Source organism: Embiotoca jacksoni, unplaced genomic scaffold, assembly GCF_022577435.1.
Source record: "Embiotoca jacksoni isolate LCO1_2020_lvr unplaced genomic scaffold, fEmbJac1.0.p SCAF_53, whole genome shotgun sequence".
Classification (NCBI taxonomy): Eukaryota; Metazoa; Chordata; class Actinopteri; family Embiotocidae; genus Embiotoca; species Embiotoca jacksoni.
In genome coordinates, this window is record NW_027185407.1 from 227,501 (window position 1) to 252,838 (window position 25,338).

Genomic DNA, 25,338 nt, shown 5'->3' on the forward strand with positions numbered 1-25,338 from the left:
CGAGGAGGAGGAGCCACAGAGGAAGAGCGAGGCGACACACCCGCTGGAGCAGGCCGGGCTTCTGAGGACACACACACACACACACACACACACACACACACACACACACACACACACACACAGAAGGTAAAATAACAAATGAACTGAGCTGCTGAAATACACTCTGCAGGGTTAATGTGGCCATTTTTCCAAATAAAAGCAGCTCCAAATGGACGACAGCTCCCTTCAACACGAGGCTTTTAATTTGAAAAACCAGCAGGAAGTGAGTTTCACTGAAGCGAACAAGTCTAACAACTGAGATGTGATTTTAAAAGGATCAGATGTCACATCACACCTCCAGACACACACCACGGTAGCAGCAGGAGGAAACAGGAGCTGGTTGAGACTTTATTCTATGAAACTGATGTTTAGGAACTGATTCAGAGGTCCAATGTCTTCCACAGTGTTTTTAAAGGGTTTCACTACCCAGAATGCTCTCTGGGCTGAAAGAGAAAGCGACGCAGAACCTCTGGTGACTGTAAGCAGTCTGAGGAGATAAAAGCAGCAGCAGCAGCAGCAGCTCGCCCACTCAGTCAGAAACATGATGTTCCACAGAGAGCTGCTCCAATCAGCTGCTCTCCTCCAGACTCTGAATCATCTTCAACCGCCTACGATCATGTTTCAACTTATGATTACTGCATCATCGGCTTCACCAATATCACCAACATCACCAATATCACCAACATCACTAACATCACTAACATCACCAACATCACCAATATCACCAACATCACCAACATCACCAACATCACTAACATCACCAATATCACTAACATCACCAACATCACTAACATCACCAACATCACTAACATCACCAATATCACCAACATCACTAACATCACCAACATCACCAATATCACCAACATCACTAACATCACCAATATCACCAACATCACCAACATCACCAACATCACCAACATCACCAATATCACCAACATCACCAACATCACCAATATCACTAACATCACCAACATCACCAACATCACCAATATCACTAACATCACCAACATCACTAACATCACCAACATCACCAACATCACCAATATCACTAACATCACCAACATCACTAACATCACCAATATCACCAACATCACTAACATCACCAATATCACCAACATCACCAACATCACCAATATCACCAACATCACCAATATCACCAACATCACCAACATCACCAACATCACCAATATCACTAACATCACCAACATCACTAACATCACCAACATCACTAACATCACCAATATCACCAACATCACTAACATCACCAACATCACCAATATCACCAACATCACCAATATCACCAACATCACCAATATCACCAACATCACTAACATCACCAACATCACCAACATCACTAACATCACCAATATCACCAACATCACTAACATCACCAACATCACCAATATCACCAACATCACTAACATCACTAACATCACCAACATCACCAATATCACCAACATCACCAACATCACCAACATCACTAACATCACCAATATCACTAACATCACCAACATCACTAACATCACCAACATCACTAACATCACCAATATCACCAACATCACTAACATCACCAACATCATCAATATCACCAACATCACCAACATCACCAATATCACCAACATCACTAACATCACCAACATCACCAATATCACCAACATCACCAACATCACCAACATCACTAACATCACCAACATCACCAACATCACTAACATCACCAATATCACCAACATCACTAACATCACCAACATCACCAATATCACCAACATCACCAACATCACCAATATCACCAACATCACTAACATCACCAATATCACTAACATCACCAACATCACCAACATCACCAACATCACCAATATCACTAACATCACCAACATCACTAACATCACCAATATCACTAACATCACCAACATCACTAACATCACCAACATCACCAACATCACCAATATCACTAACATCACCAACATCACCAACATCACTAACATCACCAATATCACCAACATCACTAACATCACCAACATCACCAATATCACCAACATCACTAACATCACTAACATCACCAACATCACCAATATCACCAACATCACCAACATCACCAACATCACTAACATCACCAATATCACTAACATCACCAACATCACTAACATCACCAACATCACTAACATCACCAATATCACCAACATCACTAACATCACCAACATCATCAATATCACCAACATCACCAACATCACCAATATCACCAACATCACTAACATCACCAACATCACCAATATCACCAACATCACAAACATCACCAACATCACTAACATCACCAACATCACCAACATCACTAACATCACCAATATCACCAACATCACTAACATCACCAACATCACCAATATCACCAACATCACCAACATCACCAATATCACCAACATCACTAACATCACCAATATCACTAACATCACCAACATCACCAACATCACCAACATCACCAATATCACTAACATCACCAACATCACTAACATCACCAATATCACTAACATCACCAACATCACTAACATCACCAACATCACCAACATCACCAATATCACTAACATCACCAACATCACCAACATCACTAACATCACCAATATCACCAACATCACTAACATCACCAACATCACCAATATCACCAACATCACTAACATCACTAACATCACCAACATCACCAATATCACCAACATCACCAACATCACCAACATCACTAACATCACCAATATCACTAACATCACCAACATCACTAACATCACCAACATCACTAACATCACCAATATCACCAACATCACTAACATCACCAACATCATCAATATCACCAACATCACCAACATCACCAATATCACCAACATCACTAACATCACCAACATCACCAATATCACCAACATCACCAACATCACCAACATCACTAACATCACCAACATCACCAACATCACTAACATCACCAATATCACCAACATCACTAACATCACCAACATCACCAATATCACCAACATCACCAACATCACCAATATCACCAACATCACTAACATCACCAATATCACTAACATCACCAACATCACCAACATCACCAACATCACCAATATCACTAACATCACCAACATCACTAACATCACCAATATCACTAACATCACCAACATCACTAACATCACCAACATCACCAACATCACCAATATCACTAACATCACCAACATCACCAACATCACTAACATCACCAATATCACCAACATCACTAACATCACCAATATCACCAACATCAATATCACCAACATCACCAATATCACCAACATCACCAATATCACCAACATCACTAACATCACCAATATCACCAACATCACCAATATCACCAACATCACCAACATCACCAATATCACTAATATCACCAACATCACTAATATCACCAACATCACCAATATCACCAACATCACCAATATCACCAACATCACCAATATCACCAATATCACCAATATCACCAACATCACCATCACCACCATCACCAACAACACCATCACCAACAGCCATGATGGTGGTGGTGATGTTGGTGGTGATGTTGGTGTTGTTGGTGATGTTGGTGATGGTGTTGGTGATGTTGGTGATGGTGGTGTCGATGGTGATGTTGGTGATGGTGGTGTTGATGGTGTTGTTAGTGATGTCACCAACAACATCAGCAACATCACCGGCGATCAGCTGGAAAACACAACTGACTACTACAGAGACAGAATCAACTGAAGTCCAGATGTGTGTGTAAAAGTCAATGATTGATGGAGGAGGAAGTGAAACCTGCTAATCATTCCTCCACATGACAAACATCCTGAGGACAAAGGTATGTGTGTTTCAGCAGTGTGAGAATGAGTCCATCCACTGATGGAGACACAGTATTTCATTAGAGAGGACACCTGGACATCCTGTCTTCTCTCGTGTCTCTCTTTTCTCCCACGTAGGAGCTTCTTCACCAAAAGTATGAGGAACTTTAATTCCACAAAAACGTACTCTGGATCAGAAGTTTACAGGAGGGACGAAACACTGGAAAATTCATCAAGTGTCCACTGACGGACCAAAACAAAGGACGTCCTCTGGAAGATGTCCCCTGGAAGACGTCCCCTGGAAGGCGTCCCCTGGAAGGCGTTTTCTGCATCAGTCTGAGCTTGGCTGTTGGTCCACTGCCTGTTAAACGTCTGGAGCTGTTACGTCCTAAACACTGTCAGACATAAACTACAAGCAGGTTTTAATAAATCCGGGATTTGTCAATTAGTGACATTTGCCGCTGTAAGCCCCGCCCCCGCGTCCTTTCAGAAGGAACGACCCCCCAACAGGGACTATTGGGAACTAAGTCCAGGTGAAAGTCCATGTTTCTGTTCCACTGAATGTAAAGTGATGAAGATGAGGAACTCTTCACAGCTTCAGCTGCAGAGCTTCAGAGTGTTTCAGTTAACAGCTGACTAATAATACACCAGCAGAGTGAGTGAGAGGGCGAGCAAGAGTGAGGGAGAGGCGGTGTTGTCCGATCAATAACCTCCTCATAACTTTTATTTATAGCTGCACTGCATGAAAAATGTTCAAAGCACCAGAATAAGTTTCTTTGCACCAGTTTGAAAACTCCAAACAAGCCTTTTATATATTTCATAACTGCTTATTATCAAATATGATTGAACCATCAGAAGGAGCTGCTGCTGTTTTCATGTTTTTCTGCCACTTGACAGAAAATCTTTTTAAAATAATGACAAACAAAATTTATTGTATGAATCTAAACCATATAAAAAAACCTCCATAAACATCAGCATCTATTTGGTTTCCACTATAAATGTAATCAAAATTAATAAACAGCTGCAGGCAACAAATAAAACAAAAGTTAACTATGACTCATCACGTCTGTATTCAACTGGAATAATAAATACAGTTTTCAGTCTTTGGAGAATAAAAGTTATGTATTAAATTCATTTTCTCTGTTACCATAGTGACTGTATTTTGTTGTTACCTTCTGTACTTTGGCGGTGACGGCTGGCTCCTCCTCCTTTCTGGCTGCGACTCTCTGCAGGGAGACAAAATAGAAGAAGTGATGTCAGAGAGCATCCTTCACACTGACAGCTGTAACACCACCTCAGAGCCACAGCAGAACTCCAGTAACATCACAACGTCAACATCATCCTCCCAACAACAGGACTGAACTCAACCACATTAGGTTACACTGCCACCTGGTGGTCAGACATCCTCAGTGCATTTCACAGTGAAGACAACGGCTGCAGGACCACCAAATACATCATGTCCAACATAACAGACTTTTACTGCATCGGTTTACATGCACACACAAAGTGGTCCGTTATGATCTATGTCTTATATCTGTTAATATATATAATTATATCTTATAGCTGTTATTATATTATACATGTTATTATATATCCAACTTTCTCTTTTATTTTGCTCATGAGTGCATAATCTATCACTCTAATTTCTACATTCAGCTTCAAAAAATACATTAAGATAAAGACACAAGTTGAACAAATATATGACTTTAAATTTTTTAACAAACAAAACATAAATAACCGTATGTCAACCGTCAGTCTGAAAACAGAGACGCAGCCGACACATTTTAAATGTACAATAATTTAGGCTTCTTTGGTGTTCTTGTCTCTTCTCGTTTCTCATGGAAGATTTTTTACGAGTTCTTTAATGAGACTTCAGTGAGTGAGGGACGGACCAGCAGCCTGAAGGACCCTGATAACAGGACCATGTACAGACGGTTCAGTAGCTCTTAGTTTGGTTCTGGACGACAGAATCAACAGATGAAGCGGGACATCAGCTGTTCTCCTGCCAGACCTCTGATCAACACCTCAAACTTTAATAACCTGTTCGGGAGTTTTTCTCTCCAATATAAAAAGTGATTCAAATGTTTCTGATAGTTTTACTTTTCAAAGCTGATAGTTTAACTTGTCTGTCCTCTCACCTTGGCACCGGTCCTGGTCCTGGTCCGGATGTCTCCCACATCCTTCAGCTTGGACTTGTAGAGCATCCAACGGTAGCGCAGCTCCTCCAGACCCACATCCTCTGCCGGTCCAGAACTGGCCTCACTGCCCAGACCTCCCGGTCCTCCCGGTCCCTCTGGACCCTCCAGATGTCCCGGTCCCTCCGGACCCTCTAGACCTCCCGGTCCCTCCAGATGTCCTGGTCCCTCCTGGAGCAGCAGCTGAAACTGGTCCTGACCCCAGGACACTCTGTCCCTCAGAGCCTGGACCAGGACACAACAGATTATTAAACATGAATCCATAGTGATCTATAACGCTCTGCTAGTTTCAATCCAGTTCAGTTTTATTTAATAGTTTTATTTATTCAAATAGAATAAATCAGAACATAAATCATCTCAGACATTAAAACATCAGACTGACAGATTGTTGCTGCAGAAACCAGGTTTAATACTAATAAATCAGTTCAATGATCAATTATCAAATCAGTTACTGAGAAAAACAAACAGGAAAATCTATGTAATGAAGTACTTACTGAATACATGAAGTACTTACTGAATACATAGAGGTAGAATTTACATATAATATACACTGCTCCAAAAAATAAAGGGACCACTTAAACACCTCAATGTAACTCCAATCAATCCCACTTCTGTGAAATCAACGTGTCCAGTTTGGATCAACACTGATTGAGGATCAGTTTCACCTGCTGTTGTACAAATGGAACAAACAGGTGGAAATGAGGCAATTATCAAGACAACCCTATAAAGGAACGGTTGTGCAGGTGGTGACCACAGACCGTTTCTCTGTCCTCGTCCTTTCTGGATGATCGTTGGTCCCTTTTGCATTTTGCCAGTGTCCTCACCACTAGAGGGAGCATGAGGTGTCTCCAACCCACAGAAGTTGCTCAGGTCGTGCAGCTCATCTAGGATGGCACATCAATGCACACTGTGGCAAGAAGGTTTGCTGTGTCTGTCAGCACAGTGTCAAGAGGACGGAGGACATACCGGGAGACGGGCCGGTCCACCAGGAGACAAGTGGGGTCTGTGCTCACAGCCCAACACCGTGCGGGGCGATCGGACTTTACCGGAGAACACCGAGATCGGCAGCTTCTCCGTCGGCGCCCTGTGGTCTTCACGGACGAGACCAGGTTCACACTGAGCATGTGACAGACGTGACGGAGTCTGGAGACGCCGTGGAGAACGTTCTGCTGCCTGCAACATCCTCCAGCGGGACCGGGTCGGCGGCGGGTCAGCGACGGTCTGGGGAGGCGTTTCTTCGGAGGGCAGCGCAGCCCTCCGTGTGCTAGCCAGAGGTACCCTGACTGCCATTAGGTCCCGGGATGAGATCCTCAGACCCGTTGAAGACCATCTGCTGGTGCAGCGGGTCCTGGGTTCTTCTGATGCAGGACAATGCTCGGCCTCATGTGGCTGGAGTGTGTCAGCAGTTCCTGCACGATGAAGGCATCGATGCTCCGGACCGGCCCGCCCGTCCCCCAGACCTGAATCCAATCCAGCACATCCGGGACATCGCGTCTCGTTCCGTCCTCCGACGCCACGTCCACCGCAGACTGTCCGGGAGTGGACCGATGCTTTGATCCAGGTCTGGGAGGAGATCCCTCAGGAGAACATCCGTGGTCTCATCAGGAGCATGCCCAGGCGTTGTAGGGAGTGATACAGGCACGTGGAGGACACACACACTACTGAGACTCATTTGGACTTGTCTTCAGGAATCTCCACAGAAGTTGGATCAGCCTGTGATCTGATTTTTCCACTTTTATTTGGAGTATGATTCTGAATCCAGACCTCCATGGATAATGATTCTGATTTCCATTGATCATTCTGATGTTATTTTGTTCTCAACACATTCCACTATGTAATGAATCAAGATTTGAACTGGAATATTTCATTCATTGAGATCTAGGATGTGTTGTTTAAGTGTTCCCTTTATTTTTTGGAGCAGTGTACATATCAGTATAAAATGAACTTTGCCTGCACTTCCTGTTTAATGATAATATTTTCAGGTTATTACATCAGTCTCTGAGATGGTCTCACCACCCCGACCGAGACGGTCTCACCACCCCGTGATGCTGTAACAGTTGAAGACAGCGTGAAAGGAAGTCTTTTTTATCATGAAATCATAAAACCTGCAGGACAGGTGTGTTTTCAACAGCAGTTATGATTGAATATAAATAATATATGATCCCATCTGTGTGTCAGGTTACATCCTCTCAGCTCACAGAGCAGCAGGTGGAGTTAAACTGCAGAACCTGACCTTCAGTGTGTCCTGTCTCATCTGCACCTCTTTGGTACCGAGCGGTGCCTCCTTGGTTCTGAGGATCCCCGACAGGATCTCGTTCTCTTTGGACAGCCAGGCCTCAAACTCCCTCCTCCTGGATCGGAGGAGTCCTCTGCTCCCCTGAAAAAAACCACAACACAAACAGGTCAGAGGTCAGAGCGGTGGAGGTTTGTTACCCAGCAGTGTCTGAAAGTTTGTGTTTGGAAACGGGAGGAACTCTCAAAAATTACTTGACAGCAAAATCAACCACATGACATCATTGTTGTGTTTGAACAGCTGATTCTCGCTGTCATTCCTCCTAAGCCCCGCCCACCGCTGCCCGTCTTACACGTCTGAGTTTTAGATGTCGTAGAGACGACTTGGTTCTTTAACTTTGTGCTTCTAAATGAAATGAAACCAGTTAACAGAGAGAACGAACACTTCGTCTGAGTAATCATACCGATGTGTGTTGAACTGCTGGCGTCCACGTCGTCTTGGCTGAGTCCCGTCTGAACAGGGTGAAAGCTCCTCCTCCTGCTCCTCCTCCTGCTGGTCCAGAGTTCTTCAGGCCTCCGGATTGGTCAACATGTCCTGAGGAGATGTTCAGCAGCCTGTCGGACAAACAGAGACGTTAAATGTTCTGCAGGTCTGATACACGACAGTAAGAAGACGTTTCTTCCACCCGACCCACACTGAAGACACATCCGTCCCTGTCCTCCTCATCGGTCCCTGTCCTCCTCATCCATCCATGTCCTCCTCATCTGTCCCTGTCCTCCTCATCAGCCCCTGTCCTCCTCATCCATCCATGTACTCCTCATCAGTCCCTGTCTTCCTCATCTGTCCCTGTCCTTCTCATCCGTCCATGTCCTCCTCATCAGTCCCTGTCTTCCTCATCAGTCCATGTCCTCCTCATCAGCACGTCCTCATCATCAGCCTCTGTCCTCCTCATCCGTCCCTGTCCTCCTCATCAGCACGTTCTCATCATCCGTCCCTGTCCTCCTCATCCATCCCTGTCCTCCTCATCAGCCCCTGTCCTCCTCATCCGTCCCTGTCCTCCTCATCCGTCCTCCTCAGATACCTGTGCAGGTTGAGGCTGGTGTTGTACAGGGTGAACCAGGACTCTTTGAGGTGCTTCATGTCCCGCAGGATGTGGACTTGTCCCTCTGCTGACGTCTTCTCCAGAACCTCTTGACCCTGGACCTCCATCTGCTGCAGCTGGAGCTCCTTCTCTGGGAACTCTCCCAGCGCTCTCTGAGGACGGAGACACGGAGGACAGACAGATAAGACTTAATGAGGAAATGTTTCATCATGCAGAGCTCGGTCTCTGAACTGGCTTCTTCATCTTCATCTTTGACTTTAATTGATTCTTATTTTAATATAAAAAAAAGAAAAGAAGCAACATGGTCACAGAACTAATACCAGGATGACTGTTGGCTGAGTGATGAAGATGAAGATGAAGATGAAGGGTTGACTCTGTCAGGTGTTTCACTGAATCTTTAGTTCTGGATTTAGAGTCCAGGAGTTGGTGGATGAAGAAATCACATGTTGCTCAAATTGTAAAGGACATCTCAGAAAATAAAATATTCTCCAAACTGGATCAAATCTGTCCTTAAAATCCTGATACTAAAGGAAATCTTTCAGACTGACGGGACGATGATACGTCAGAAGAGGTTCCGGCACCGACCTGGGCTTCGTACTGCCGCCCCTCGATGCTCCACCCTGCTGACGCTCCGTAGAAGGACTCCAGCTTCTGCTTCATGATCATCAGCCACTTCTGCAAGTTCAGCAGGCTGTCGTGGAAACTCTCGTGGTCGGAGATGTTGTCCTCACTCTCCTGAACTTTCTCCTGCAGACACCAGATACAAGAGGCCCAGTTTACCCACATTCATCTATTAAAATAAATATTCAAATATTTAATGACAGACATAAAGCCTGCACGTGTCCTGTCTCACCCTGACTGTCCTGTACTGATGTCTCCATTCAACGTAGAGCTTCTCGAACTGAGTCCTGTTGCTCTGACTGGAGGACACCAGTGTCTCCAGGGCAATGAGGTGGGCTTCACAGTCCTCCAGGTCCCTCTGCAGCACCTGAGGACACACAGGGACACACGGACACACAGGGACACACATGATGAGACAACACAACAACACACACCAGGCAGCGTCTGATCAGACAAACTGATTTATTATTTATAATCATCCATCCATCATCTCCACCCGCTCTATCCTGAACAGGGTCACGGGGGGCGGAGCCTATCTCAGCTCACATTGGGTGAAGGCAGGGTTCACCTGGACAGGTGGTCAGTCCATCACAGGGACAACACAGAGAGACAGACGGAAACAAAGACCGTTCACGCTCTCATTCACCCCTCAGGGACATTTGTAGAACTACCAGTTAACCTGATAGCATGTTTCTGGATGGTGGGAGGAAGCTGGAGAACCGAGAGAACCCACTCAGGCACACGGAGAACCTGCAGACTCACACAGGAAGGCCGGGATTCAAACCCAGAACCTTTTTGCTGTGAGGCGACCATGCTAACTGCTGCACCGCTCAGTATTTATAATCAATGGTCTTAAAATGAGAATAAATTGCTGAAAATAAATAATGGCGTCATCAGAACAAACATCTTCTTGAGCACCAGCAGAGAAGCAGCTGAATTAACGTGTACTGGGCATGCTCAGTGGACAGATAGTTTGAACACTACAAAGATCTCCACCTGAAGCTGCTGGATCTGTGGAGAAGCTGCAGGATGATCTGAATCCACGGAGACGACGCTAAGAGAGGAGGATCTGTATTTATCAGACTCACCATGAACTGGTCCGCCTGGCTCTTCTTGGCCAGGATGTCCGGCTGCAGGCTGTCAGCGGAAATCAGTCGGTCTCTGAAGGAGGACAGCTTGGACTGGATCAGCTGGTAGGTGTCTCCGAAGTCTTTGGTTCTGGAGATGAGGCCCTGTGGAGGGAGATGTTACACAGGTGGAGATACCTGGACCGCAGGTGGAGACAATAACTTCTTTAGGAAATGAGGGATGCTGAAACATCTTCAACACGTGTGGAAGACAACAGGCTGTGCAGGACCTTTCATCCTTAGTGTCTCCAAATCCGTCTCTGATTTCATCGTTTTTCTGTCTGCAGTGACCGACATCCTTCATTCAAAGGGAGGCTGTCGCTCAGTCTGTAGAGTGGGCTTCACACTAATCAGAAGGTTGGTGGTTCGATCCCCAGCTCCTCCTGTCCACATGCCTAAGTGTCCTTGAGCAAGACACTGAACCCTAAGTTGCTCCTGATGGTGAACCATCGGTGTGTTGTAAGTCGCTTTGGATAAAAGCGTCAGCTAAATGTAATGTAATTCTGACGGAGACGCTGACCTATATCAAAAAAATGTTCATTCTGCGTCTCTGCTCGTTAATCACCCGTATTTCCTGCAGACAGAGAGATTATGTCTCCGCTGCAGGATTACAGAGAAAGAAAGAAACTCTGAGTGGAGACCCGGGGGAACCGACCCAGGCAGATGCTCTCCTCCTCTGGGTTGGGTTCTGTTGGAGATCCCTCCCTGTTAAAGGGATGTTACCCCCTTCAACAGTATTTCAATCCCCCCTGAGGTGAAGTATCCCAGAGATCAGCTGGGATAAGTTTCTAAAAATAGATACAGAGGGTATCTATACTCACTTTATCCTCCTCTGACCTGCTGAGGATGAAGAGGGAACAGATAACTGGGGGATGGATGAACTGAAACATCCAGAAGATGGTAGTAAAGTTCAACATGGACTCGTCTATAAACAGCATGAGTCCACATTCAGGATGCAGTGATCCTCTGGGAAACACAGCAGGGATGATGGAGCTCTGAGGAGAACTGAAGCAGTGATGTTTCACCATCATTCTCACAGTTTTGGTATTAAATACAGACATATTCAGGATGAAGAATCCTGCTTGAGGCTGCTGAGTAGTTTCCATTCCGACAATTTAAAAGTTGATTTTTATCCAAGAATTAAAGCAAAAGTTATTAAAACCAGTTTTCTTCTTCAGGTCTGTCAGATACTTTCAACAGTCTACATGGCAGCAGGTCACAGTAGGGTTTTATTTTTTTAAAGTATAAAATAATACTCAAGAATATAAATTTATGTACAGCCTACATGATGTGGTGTTTTTAAAAAAACACCAAAAGATCCAATTAGATTATTGGATCAATAAGCAGTAGAAGTAAACAGCAGCAGCAACATTCAAATCTAAAGCATCTCCATCCCTGTTGCTCCCTCACTGAACTCAACTTCAACTTATTATTTCTGCCAGAGGATTCTGGATAAAACAATCTTTGAATCTTGACACATCTTTTCTTGTTAAGTCGTATCGTCTCTTCCTGAACTATTAGCGTTCCAGCTGTTTTAATATCATTTATTTATGAAAAATGTCCCTGTGTAAATATTGTGTGAACGTACCAACAGTCGTCCCTAACCCCGAGAGTGATGTCTCAGAGTGAGACAGTGAGACAGCAGCAGCTGATACCTGCAGCCGGCTCCTCCTCTGCAGCAGCTGAGAGTGCAGCAGCTCTCTGTTCCTGATGGCGGCGCTCAGCTCCCCCTGCAGACCCTCGGACCGCTCCGGGCCGAACACCGAGTCCAGCAGGTTGGTCTTCGCCTGCAGCAGACCGAAGCGCTCCTGCAGCTGGATGCTGTCCTTCAGGAGACGCTGACGGGGAGGACAGAAGAGGACACGTCCGTCTGTGAACACTGACTGAAGTTAAAGAGTCACCCTGGTTTAAAGGTCTTACACTTTACTTTGCAATGATGAAATAAATAAGAACATTTACTATAAATTCTTGTATAAATGTTGAAAACTCCCAGGAAACATCTCCTCACAGGATTTCACAGAGACTTAAAGAGAATTTCTGACTCCGCTGCAGCAGTGATGCAACTCTTACAGCAGCAGCAGCTTCTTCCACCTCCGACATGAAACAGACGGCTGGAAGTCTTTATGATGGGTTTTAACATCAGGACGTAAATGTGTGGACAGGTGGGACGCAGGTGGGACGTCTACTGACCCACCGTCTCACAGCGTCTTGAGTAAGACTAGAAAAAACCGGACTTTGCACTATATTTGTTTACCTCGGTGATTGTTTACCTCTATGTTTGTTTACCTGTATGTGTGTTTGTTTACCTCGATGTTCTGGACCAGCATGGCGATGTGGGAGAAGTCGGTGACCTCGGCCGAGGCCTCCATCACCTGAGAGACGACGTGGCTCCACTGGGCGTAGACCAGCAGGGGGTCCTGGAGGACGTTCCTCAGCTCCGACTCGGACTCTGAACACAGTCGGGTCGCTCGGCACTTCACACTGAGACACAAAGAGGACAGACGGCGGAGTGAGAATCTAAAGAGGACACAGACGGGATCCTCCGGAGGAGATGAGCAGGTTTGAACACGTGTGGTCATCAGTATTTATCATCCACAGTAAACCGTCTCCGACCTCTGGTGCTCTTTGACCACGGCGAGGACGTCGTCAGAAAGGTGCCGCGAGTCCTCCGAGAACCTGAAGAGCTCCTTCAGCTGAGCTTTCAGCAGCTCCACCTGAGATTCCTCCCCCGCAAGAGTGCTCCTCACTCCCTGAAACCAACGACACAGAGCAGCAGACTGAGTTTCAACCAAACAACTGACCTCCATCTGCATCCTTCTGACGTGTTCCTGACATCATGATCACACCAGTCGGTTCTCTCGCTCACTGACAAGAAGAACTTCTACCGGATGAAATGTCTCAGCTGAAAGAACCACAGAAAGCTCAACTGACATGGTGAAATAACTGCAGACTGAGAAACAAATAAAATGAGTCAGAAAAGCATGTCGGTGTTTTGTTTATATTTTCTGGAGAGTTTTGTGCATTTACATGACAGAAATCAATAAAAATGGTTAATATTCACTGTACAGTAAACGGAGTCTACATCCGGGACCAGCGAGTTATTTGAGACACACAAACAAGGAATGTGAGAATAATGAAAAGACAATAATACAGCTGCTTCTTTCTGAATATGTTGATGTTGTTGCATGAACACAATGTCTTCTGCAGAATTTAAAGACATTAACTGAGATGTTTTTAATCCCTGTAGTCTGTCAGTTTCTTAATCTTTTAATGCACGACTTGTTTTTCTGACTCTGTTACATTAAAGCAGCCATAAATTAAAAAAAAAAAAATCCTGTTGTTAGTAACCTCTTCAGTCTGTCCTGCTAACAGTAACCAACATAAATGTTTTTACAAATATTTAAAATATGTTGTTTACACTGATTCATATTCTCAGAGTAACACCTGCTACACTCGGATTAGTCACCAGACTCAGCACCAATCATCACATGTTCATGAATAAATCAGGGTGGATGTCGAGTGAAACAGGGGAAACGACTCTGAGTGTCCCTGAGTGGAACTGAGTGTCCCAGAGTGGACCTGAGTGTCCTTGAGTGGACCGGAGTGTCCTTGAGTATCCCCGAGTGGACCTGAGTGGACCTGAGTTCATCTTAAATCCATCAACATAACTGTACAGATGAATGATGATTGATTCCTCTCACTTAATTTGACTAATTTACTTTAATCAGATGATTATCAATAACCTTATTCAACCTTTGATTATAGATTATTATTATTAGACCAGCGCTGAATACAGAATAATATGTAAAAAGTGGGATTTATTCACACGACACACCTTTCTTTCAGGTTGTTGGAGTACAATGTTTTTTAAACTGTTTGTAATTCTTTCCATTTCCTGTCCAAACGTAGAACAAAATAAATCACCTGTGGAAACACATTCAAATGTAAATCAGTGTAGTTTTCTGTTTAAAATCCATTTCACGTCTTTAACAGGGAGTAGACTGTCGCGGGGAGGTGACAGCCTGTCGACGCCCCCAGATGACGGACAGCTGAGTGCATCGGATCATTCAGCAGTCCAGTCACACCAATGAGTTGGTCCACTGGTCCACAGGTCCACAGGTCCACAGGTCCACAGGTCCACTGGTCCACAGGTCCACTGGTCCACTGGTCCACTGGTCCACAGGTCCACAGGTCCACAGGTCCACTGGTCCACAGGTCCACTGGTCCACTGGTCCACAGGTCCACTGGTCCACAGGTCCACAGGTCCACTGGTCCACTGGTCCACTGGTCCACAGGTCCACAGGTTCACTGGTCCACTGGTCCACAGGTCCACAGGTCCACTGGTCCACAGGTCCACAGGTCCACTGGTCCACTGGTCCACAGGTCCACAGGTCCACTGGTCCACTGGTCCACAGGTCCACTGGTCCACAGGTCCACAGGTCCACAGGTCCACTGGTCCACTGGTCCACTGGTCCACAAGTCCACAGGTCCACTGGTCCACTGGTCCACACCGCTCTTGTCTGTCACCTCCTTCGTGCTGCTTCTGCCTCACGCTGCAGACATCCATCTAAAAAGCTCCCTACAGAGATTCTCATGTTTCGCTCCACGGTGAGACAGCTCTGCTTCATGCTCAGCCGGCGGTGACTTCCCAGACAAACAGGCGGGTAAACCTGATATATGTCACAGTGTGAGGCTGCCAGGTGGAAATAATAACGTACCTGTGGCTCCAACACACCTCTCTGAGGCATCCACAGAGTTCACAGCTCCTGTCAGAGATCTGGTTCAAAACACCGGGATGCAGATAAAGAACTCAGAGTTCTTCTGTCAGGACACGTTGAGTTATCACCGTGTTTTTTGTGAGGAGAGGCTGTAAGAGAAGCTGTCGCCACGACAACCAATGGGGAATTCAAAATGAAGAAATCCGAATAACAGCAGCCAAAGACGACATGCAGGAGAGACAAGGAAGGAAACGCGTCGTGTACTGAGTGTCAGGCCCGGTCCGTGTTTTCTACCAACTGAAGTGAGTTCATAAAACAAGAAAACAAAACTGTCACCGAGTGAAAAGTTTCGTCGAACATTTGGACAGACTGGTGACTTTAAAAAGTTCCTGTTTGAGAACTTCACCTTTTTTATTGTTTTGGTAAAACTCAAGTTTCAAACTGGTACTGAGAACTGTAATGTGTTTCTGTTCCACTGCTGCTGCTGGACAGAAGAATCAGTGTGTTTATTGAGTGTTAAACAGAGGACACAAAAACACGCTGATTTCTGGGTAAAATAATTAAAGCTGCAGATATGTTGGAGGGTGACGTGTTCACATGATGACGTCATTTCCTGTCAGTGCAGATTGAAACAGCACGACTCTGTTAAAACTACAGTCAGAGACATCACATGTTAGAGAACCATTCTGTACTATGACATCATTAACAGATTAGTTGATGACATCACGACAGTATCGACCATCAATCAGATCTAATTAAACTCCGCCCACAAAGAACTGGAAGAAAAATAACGAGAAACTTCAGATGTTCTTCAACTAAACTTTAAACTGTTTCTGTTTTAAGACTGAATATTTAATGTTAAGGAGACATATTAAAGACTTCAACATGTCCTCAGGGGCTTTAAAGAAAGACATAAAACGAAGCATCATTTATCACACTAACAGCTAATAAACAGTCAACGTCATGACAACCCTCCGGCTGTATTCACGTCTATAAGCAGTGTGTTCACATGGACTCAGCTAGAGAGTCTCCACTGATATAAGCAGATGTAAACCTACCGTGAACGTCCTCCACTGTCCCACCATGGTCTCCTCCGTGTGGGCCGAGCGCTCCCTGGACTCGTGGGTGTCCTCCAGCTCGTGGTCCAGCCCCTGCAGCAGCAGCCGGAGGCGGCCGATGTCTTCGCCGAGCCGCTGGCAGCGCGTCACGTACTGGTTGTGGGAGTCCAGGCTGGAGCGGATGCCGTCCTCGGCCTCACACAGGCCCTGCCTCAGCCGCTGCCAGTGCAGCCGCAGTTCCTCCGCCTGCTCCACCACCACCTCCGCCCCTGCCGGCGACGTATTGGCCCGGACCGCCTCCGCCACGCCCTCGATGTGCTGCAGCGTCTTCTCCTCACAGGCCACACTGTCGTCCACAGCCTGAATCAGACGGTGGGAGAAACATGAGGACATGTCGGCTTCTACACAGAAAAAATAGTGTGAACTAGCTTGGGTCGATGTGATGGGACAGTGACCTTTGACCTTTGAACACCAAAACCCCATCAGTTCATCGTTGGTACTCAGTGAATGTTTTTGCCAAGTTTGAACAAATTCCCTCAAAGTGTTCTTGAGATATCGCTTTGAAGAGAACGTGACAGAAGAATGAGGGGAACATGAGGTCACGGTGACCTTGACCTTTGACCTCTAAAATGTAATCAGTTCATCCTTGATATCAGGTGAATGTTTTTGCCAAGTTTAAAGAAATTCCCTCAAGATGTTCTTCAGTTATCGTGTTCATAAAAACAAGACAAATGGTAAAAAGCATGTTAGCTCACTTGGCTAACTCCCTGTAAATGATTGCTCTCTTCCTGTATGTGTGTCGATGTGTGTAGAAGTGTCTCTGTGCCCTGAGTCTCACCTGTAAGGCCCGGTCCTGAGTCTCACCTGTAAGGTCCTGAGTCTCACCTGTAAGGCCCGGTCCTGAGTCTCACCTGTAAGGTCCTGAGTCTCACCTGTAAGGTCCTGAGTCTCACCTGTAAGGCCCGGTCCTGAGTCTCACCTGTAAGGTCCTGAGTCTCACCTGTAAGGTCCGGTCCTGAGTCTCACCTGTAAGGTCCAGTCCTGAGTCTCACCTGTAAGGTCCTGAGTCTCACCTGTAAGGTCCTGAGTCTCACCTGTAAGGTCCGGTCCTGAGTCTCACCTGTAAGGTCCTGAGTCTCACCTGTAAGGCCCGGTCCTGAGTCTCACCTGTAAGGTCCTGAGTCTCACCTGTAAGGTCCGGTCCTGAGTCTCACCTGTAAGGTCCCGAGTCTCACCTGTAAGGTCCTGAGTCTCACCTGTAAGGTCCGGTCCTGAGTCTCACCTGCAAGGTCCTGAGTCTCACCTGTAAGGTCCGGTCCTGAGTCTCACCTGTAAGGCCCTGAGTCTCACCTGTAAGGTCCCGAGTCTCACCTGTAAGGTCCGGTCCTGAGTCTCACCTGTAAGGCCCTGACTCTCACCTGTAAGGTCCCGAGTCTCACCTGTAAGGTCCGGTCCTGAGTCTCACCTGTAAGATCCTGAGTCTCACCTGTAAGGTCCGGTCCTGAGTCTCACCTGTAAGGTCCTGAGTCTCACCTGTAAGGCCCGGTCCTGAGTCTCACCTGTAAGGTCCTGAGTCTCACCTGTAAGGTCCGGTCCTGAGTCTCACCTGTAAGATCCTGAGTCTCACCTGTAAGGTCCTGAGTCTCACCTGTAAGGTCCGGTCCTGAGTCTCACCTGTAAGGTCCTGAGTCTCACCTGTAAGGTCCGGTCCTGAGTCTCACCTGTAAGGTCCTGAGTCTCACCTGTAAGGTCCGGTCCTGAGTCTCACCTGTAAGGTCCCGAGTCTCACCTGTAAGGTCCTGAGTCTCACCTGCAAGGTCCTGAGTCTCACCTGTAAGGTCCGGTCCTGAGTCTCACCTGTAAGGCCCTGAGTCTCACCTGTAAGGTCCGGTCCTGAGTCTCACCTGTAAGGTCCCGAGTCTCACCTGTAAGGTCCTGAGTCTCACCTGTAAGGTCCGGTCCTGAGTCTCACCTGTAAGGCCCTGAGTCTCACCTGTAAGGTCCGGTCCTGAGTCTCACCTGTTAGGTCCCGAGGCTCACCTGTAAGGTCCTGAGTCTCACCTGCAAGGTCCGGTCCTGAGTCTCACCTGTAAGGTCCCAAGTCTCACCTGTAAGGTCCTGAGTCTCACCTGCAAGGTCCTGAGTCTCACCTGTAAGGTCCGGTCCTGAGTCTCACCTGTAAGGCCCTGAGTCTCACCTGTAAGGTCCCGAGTCTCACCTGTAAGGTCCTGAGTCTCACCTGTAAGGCCCCGAGTCTCACCTGTAAGGTCCTGAGTCTCACCTGTAAGGTCCTGAGTCTCACCTGTAAGGTCCTGAGTCTCACCTGTAAGGTCCTGAGTCTCACCTGTAAGGCCCTGACTCTCACCTGTAAGGTCCCGAGTCTCACCTGTAAGGTCCGGTCCTGAGTCTCACCTGTAAGGTCCTGAGTCTCACCTGTAAAGCCTTCAGCTTGTCCTCGGTCGCTGCCTCCGCCTCCATCAGGTCCGTCAGCTCCTTGGTCTTGGACAGCAGCCACGACTGGAACCTGTGAACGCAGCTCTGGTACATCTGGTGCTCCTCGGCGATCTTCTGCAGCCGTGACAGACGCTCCTGCAGGAGAAACATGATGGTGACTGTCAGCTTCACCAGGAACAACATGAGAGTCTGTGTTCTCCTGTGAGATCTGTCAGAGAGCGTGAAACAGGAGGAGGCAGCAGGATGAACAGGCAGCGCTATTCAAACCGTCCTGTGAGCAGTCAGGACAACGGGCTGGTTCACCTAAAATCTGACTGACATGTGAAGATGTGTTTTTATCGGCGGGTGAAGCCTTCAACATCTGGGTCTAACACATGTGGAAACTAACTTCACATGAAGCTGCTTGTCTGAAAGTTTTTCTCCAAACACTGAATCTGAATGTTGTTGATGTAAATGAAAGCTTTCAGTGAATAATTGGCAGACGCACTCCGACTCTGAATGTCAACCAGCATCAAATGCAAATACCAGCAACACACAGAGCTGCGCAGCAGGCCACGCCCACACCTCCGTCTCAGACGTCTGACCACAGGAGACGTGCAGAACAACAGTGATAGATTTCATTTCAAGTGCTTCCTGTTTCTTCACTCAAACTGAGGAAGTATTTACGTGTTCTGGTTGTTTCATTCTTATACTTCTTACTTTGAAAGTATTTCTCCTTCCACACGATGTACTGATGGATCTTCGAGTACTTTCAAACATCAGAGCTCTCAGGTTTAAGGGAAAGATTACCAGAGCTGAGCACACAGCAGTAGTTCATATAACGTTTATAACTGGAGCACACAGCCTGGACAGGAAGGGATTTAGAGCAGAATGAAAGTCAGTCTTTGGTTTCTGAGGATCCTGAAGCTGCTTCTCAGTTTATACACATCTTGATCCTTTTTGTTGTGCTTTTATTGTGAAGGTCTGCAGAGAGTTTCAGTGGTTTGTTTTTTGTCCGCAGATGCAGTGTAGATTGTGGAGCCTTGTGTACACAGGTGAGTGTCTTTTCAAAACTCTCCCATACATTTACTTTAGACTCCAGTTCGGTTCAACACCTGCAGAATTTCAGAGATAATGAAAAGATGAACAACACCAGAAGCAGCCGTGCTGCTGCAGTCTGAGGTTTGTTACAGGGATGACCTACGCAGTCACAGGAGGCTGTAGCTCAGACGGTAGAGTGGGTCGCACACTAATCAGAAGGTTGGTGGTTCGATCCCCAGCTCCTCCTGTCCACATGCCTAAGTGTCCTTGAGCAAGACACTGAACCCTAAGTTGCTCCTGATGGTGAACCATCGGTGTGTGAATGTTCTCCTGATGGCAGCACCTTGCATGGTGATCTGTCTCATTAGTGTGTGAATGGAAAACCATGTTAAAGAGCTTTGAGACCGAAAGGTGATAAAACTATACAAGTAGACTATTTACATGACCTGATCACAAAACAGGAAGTTTACAGACTTCACTGCTGAAAATGTACAGTAACAGCTGCTGCAAAAGTTCTGATCATATGTGAATAATGAAAGTATGTAACTGTACGTAGGATTGGAGAAGCATATTATGTCCCTTCCTGTTGCAGAGACACTGTGCTGTACTCTCATTTCACTAACTTTGTGTCTTCTCTCCTGCAGTTTGTTCCTCTTCTTCTTCCAGTTTCTGGTCTTTAACTACTGACCCTCCAACCTGTGTGATGGTTGTTGTTTCTCTAGAATAAGAAACTAGAAGGACCTCCATCAAGGCTCCAACTGTCTCAGATATGCAGAGCCTCTGCCGACTGCTACCTGTGATGTGTAGTCTTCATCTTTCTGGGATGGACGATGTTTCGTCTCTACTGAACTCGACTGCCATCTATGGATTCTCTCGTGCTTCAGATCTGCACCAGACTGATCAGGTTTCTTTCTTCTTCCATCCGTCCACCATGTTCCACTAAAATCAGGCATCTAGTTCGTCCATGAAACTGCTGACAAACAAACCTTCACAGAGGAACCGAACAGACTGAAATATTCACCTCGGCTCTGTCTCTGACGTCGTTGTAGGCCTCCTGCAGCCTCTCCTGAGCCGCCGGCTCCACGCTGGGGTCCTGGGTCCTGTTGTGCAGCGCGGCCGCCTCGTCCAGCAGCCTCTCCAGCAGCGCCGCCTGGCCGTGCACGTCGCTCACCGCGACCCTCTGCTGGTCCACCTGCCAGTGCTTCTCCTTCAGCCCCAGCTGCAGCTCCACGCCGACGTCCAGGCCGCGCTGCTGCCTCGTCAGCCACAGCTCGAACTCCTCGTAGGCCTTCAGGTACTCGCTCCAGTGGAGCCACACCCACTCGATGCGGCTGGATTAACAGGAAACAAGGAGGAGCTTCTCTCAGCAACTCAGTCTGGTCAACCTCAGTGTGTTCACAGAAACATGTTTTTAACTGGATTTTATTTCCCCTTCTGTTTATTTACTAATGAAATCATCCAGGCAGCTACAACTCCAGATGTTGTCATGTGGCTTCTGGTTGAGGTTTGGAACAATCACCTGAGAACACACACACACTCACACACACACACACACTCACACACACACACACACTCACACACACGCTCACGCGCACGCGCACACGCACACGCACACACACACACACTCACACACACACACACACTCACACACTCACACACACACACACACTCACACTCACGCGCACGCGCACACGCACACGCACACGCACACACACACACACTCACACACACACACACACACACACACACACACTCACACACACACCTGTGACAGTGGATGATGTAGGTGCTGGTCTCCTCCCACAGGCTCTTCAGGTCTTTCAGCTGGGTGTGGGTGGTCATCCTCAGCTCTTCGTCTCCGCTCTGCAGGAGATTCTCTGCCGCCACCAGCACCATGTCCATCTTCACACGACCCTCATGCGCCGACTGATGGATCTTCTGTAAGTGTAGAAGATATGTCTACAGTATGTAGGTCAAATACATTCTTTCATATGGTGATATTAGATTAAAGCAAGTCAACAGCTGAGACTGATGCAGCTTTTTCACACAAGTTGTTTCATTAGCTTCATGTTTTCTCAAAATAAACACGTCAGCCCTTCGATTTTCTGCACAATTCCTGTTTGTTCAAAGGAAGAATAAACACATTTTTATTCAAATGTTCCTGAGTAATAATATTTATTTTGATGTTGTATCTCCAAAGAAGATGTTTAAAGTATCTGTATAAAATAAAAAATGCACTTGTGTATATTTTGTATATATAATGTATATTTTTATGAAAAACAATTGAAGGTTGAGCTAAAACGTTAAAACGGAATCCTGCAGCTGACTGAAGTCTGAAGTAGCAGCGTGGGTCAGAGGTCAAGGGTCAAACAGAGAGTGAAGCATCTGACCTCTGTCTCCCTGAGTCGGGCCTCAAGGGCGTCACGGGGCCCCTTCGTGTTGTCGTTGGCCTTCAGCCTCTCCTGGACGGCCCGCATCCAGGAGAGGGCCGCCTCCAGGTTCTCCATGAACTCCAGCTGCTCCTGCTGAGTCATGACCGGTCCTGGTTCTGACCTGCAGAACAGAAGACCCGGTTCACACCTGAGGTTAACATGCAGCACAGGTGGGCTCCAAGTCACTGAGGACTACCTACTCAACTGACATGAATAATATCCAATAGAAAAGCTGTCCTGTGTGATTGACAGCTGAACTGTACAGGAAGTAGGGGGGCCCGATCCTCTCAGACCCGCTGGAATAATTCAGTAATCTGAACCGGTGTGATCGGGTCGGGTCTGACGGTTCAGGTTGGGAATTACAAACCCGAGTGTTCGGACATTTACAAACGTGAAATACTGATGGAAAGAAAAGATTTGTCTATTCCTCTTATTTGCATTTGTGGCTCCGGAAAGTCTCTTTTGTTTTCTCTCTTATTTGCAAGTGATTCCTTTTGTTTTACTTGACGACTCTGTGTCTTTATGTTGTGACCTACAACCAACTCAGTATTACCATACGAAAGCAGAGACAGAGGGAATGGAGGTGACTGTTGGTCACACTGTATAAAGCTGAACTACGGAGGAGTGACGTGGGCCTTTTTGCTCCACACCTCTCTTTGAGGGGTGGAGTTGCTCCTTCTTGCAAGAATAAATGTCCGATGTGTTTGATTTTGAATCAATTCTCTGAGTCATTTTTCAAACAAATACATTTCTAACAGACGGAAGATGGAAGGCTCCGATTGTGATGACTGTCCTACTATAATAATAATAATAATAATAATAATAATAATAATAATAATAATAATAATATAATAATATAATTATATGTAAATTGAGCCAATATCATTTGTATTTTGTATTAATTCCAACACAAGTTAAAACTACTGTCGTTACTGCTGTTCTCGTTATTTGTTCCCTGTCTGATTATGTTGTAAAAACTTCCAGGAATTCCGTCTCCTGCGTTCAGAGCGCTGCTGCGGTGTCAGAAAGTATTCGTGTCCTCCGGACAAACAGTCGGGTGGAAAACAACTTCAAATAACTGGAGACGAGGCAGTGAGAGTGTGGAGTGGAATGTGTGAGGAGGAGCGTCGTCGCTCTGCAGGAGCCTGAAGAGGCACAACGTCATCTCAGAGGGAAATAAAACAGGAAGCACCACACATTTCCCTCAATGACTCATTTCTACCCACCACAACATTCCTTCTGCACAACATCTGCACACACAAACTACACACTGCACACACTGTAACACACAAACTACACACAAACTGTAACACACAAAACACACAAACTACACACTGCACACACTGTAACACACAAAACACACAAACTACACACAAACTGTAACACACAAACTACACACTGCACACACTGTAACACGCAAAACACACAAACTACACACTGCACACACTGTAACACACAAAACACACAAACTACACACAAACTGTAACACACAAACTACACACTGCACACACTGTAACACGCAAAACACACAAACTACACACACTGCACACTCTGTAACACACTGTAACACTCTGTAACACAGTAGCACACTGTAACACACTGTAACACACTGTAACACACTGTAACACTCTGTAACACACTGTAACACTGTAACACACTGTAACACACTCTGTAACACTGTAACACACTCTGTAACACTGTAACACACTGTAACACACTGTAACACTCTGTAACACACTGTAACACACTGTAACACACTCTGTAACACACTCTGTAACACTGTAACACACTCTGTAACACACTGTAACACTCTGTAACACACTGTAACACTCTGTAACACAGATTGATCCACACTGACAGATTAAACAGTGAATACTCATCATCTGCATTTCCTGTTTTTCTTCTCCGTCACAAACTAAACCGATCAGCGGGTTGTTCGTCATAATTATTCTAGTTGTGTTAAATAGTTTAAATTCAGACCTACTAGTAACCGCTGGTTTGTACTGAAGTGAAACTCTGTCCGTATATGGCCACTTCCGCCTCTGCTCCGTCCGTTTGACAGCTCGTGCAGTAAACTTAATCCAGTCCCTGTCACGTGCCTGTTGTATTCACCTGTTTTGTTTACTTTTCACGCAACTATGTTGCCGCGCGCACTTTTAATCCAACATGTGAACATTGACAGAACTTCCGTGTTTTGTTACCGACCTGAACGTGCGGTGCTGTTCTGGAGGTGAAGACCCACCGCTCCGGTTTACGGTACCGACGCCGGCAGATTCAACTCTAACCGGGAAGTCGTATCTGTCGGCAGCTCGCCGGTGATGTGACGCAGAGCCGTTGACGTCCCGAGATCACAGATCTGTCTGTGTAGAACAACACGCGCTCCTTCTGTCACTGAACGAACCGGACGCGGTGCGCGTTCATGTGTTCTGCGTCATGAAAATAAACCGACTCACGGCCGATGCTCGTGATCTCTGTCCGCTGAGCCGCGTGAAGTTATGGTGGAGGAAGTGGAGGAAGTGGAGGC

At 46.3% G+C, this 25,338-nt stretch overlaps 1 protein-coding gene across 3 annotated transcripts in view; it reads right to left on the reverse strand.

Moving 5' to 3' along the window:
• Positions 1 to 25,312, reverse strand: part of syne3 (spectrin repeat containing, nuclear envelope family member 3) — a 27,056-nt gene extending 1,744 nt beyond the window's left edge. The window contains exons 1-18 of one of the 3 annotated variants that reach the window (XM_069172429.1): positions 25,020 to 25,312; positions 22,773 to 22,935; positions 22,148 to 22,320; positions 21,404 to 21,713; positions 19,342 to 19,497; positions 16,909 to 17,268; positions 13,746 to 13,882; positions 13,439 to 13,613; positions 12,788 to 12,970; positions 11,094 to 11,237; positions 10,238 to 10,372; positions 9,970 to 10,131; positions 9,364 to 9,536; positions 8,746 to 8,896; positions 8,283 to 8,426; positions 5,993 to 6,274; positions 5,027 to 5,080; positions 1 to 58 (exon numbers count right to left, since the gene is read on the reverse strand). The exon at positions 1 to 58 is cut by the window's left edge and continues 1,744 nt beyond it. In XM_069172429.1, the coding sequence (XP_069028530.1) occupies positions 1 to 58; positions 5,027 to 5,080; positions 5,993 to 6,274; positions 8,283 to 8,426; positions 8,746 to 8,896; positions 9,364 to 9,536; positions 9,970 to 10,131; positions 10,238 to 10,372; positions 11,094 to 11,237; positions 12,788 to 12,970; positions 13,439 to 13,613; positions 13,746 to 13,882; positions 16,909 to 17,268; positions 19,342 to 19,497; positions 21,404 to 21,713; positions 22,148 to 22,320; positions 22,773 to 22,916 (2,941 nt within the window). In that variant the 5' untranslated portion in view covers positions 22,917 to 22,935; positions 25,020 to 25,312. Of the gene's footprint in view, positions 62 to 5,026; positions 5,081 to 5,992; positions 6,275 to 8,282; positions 8,427 to 8,745; positions 8,897 to 9,363; positions 9,537 to 9,969; positions 10,132 to 10,237; positions 10,373 to 11,093; positions 11,238 to 12,787; positions 12,971 to 13,438; positions 13,614 to 13,745; positions 13,883 to 16,908; positions 17,269 to 19,341; positions 19,498 to 21,403; positions 21,714 to 22,147; positions 22,321 to 22,772; positions 22,936 to 24,798; positions 24,984 to 25,019 lie in introns of those variants that run through there. The other 2 variants (XM_069172427.1, XM_069172428.1) reach the window with 2 other exon arrangements.
• Between the last annotated feature and the right edge of the window lie 26 nt (positions 25,313 to 25,338).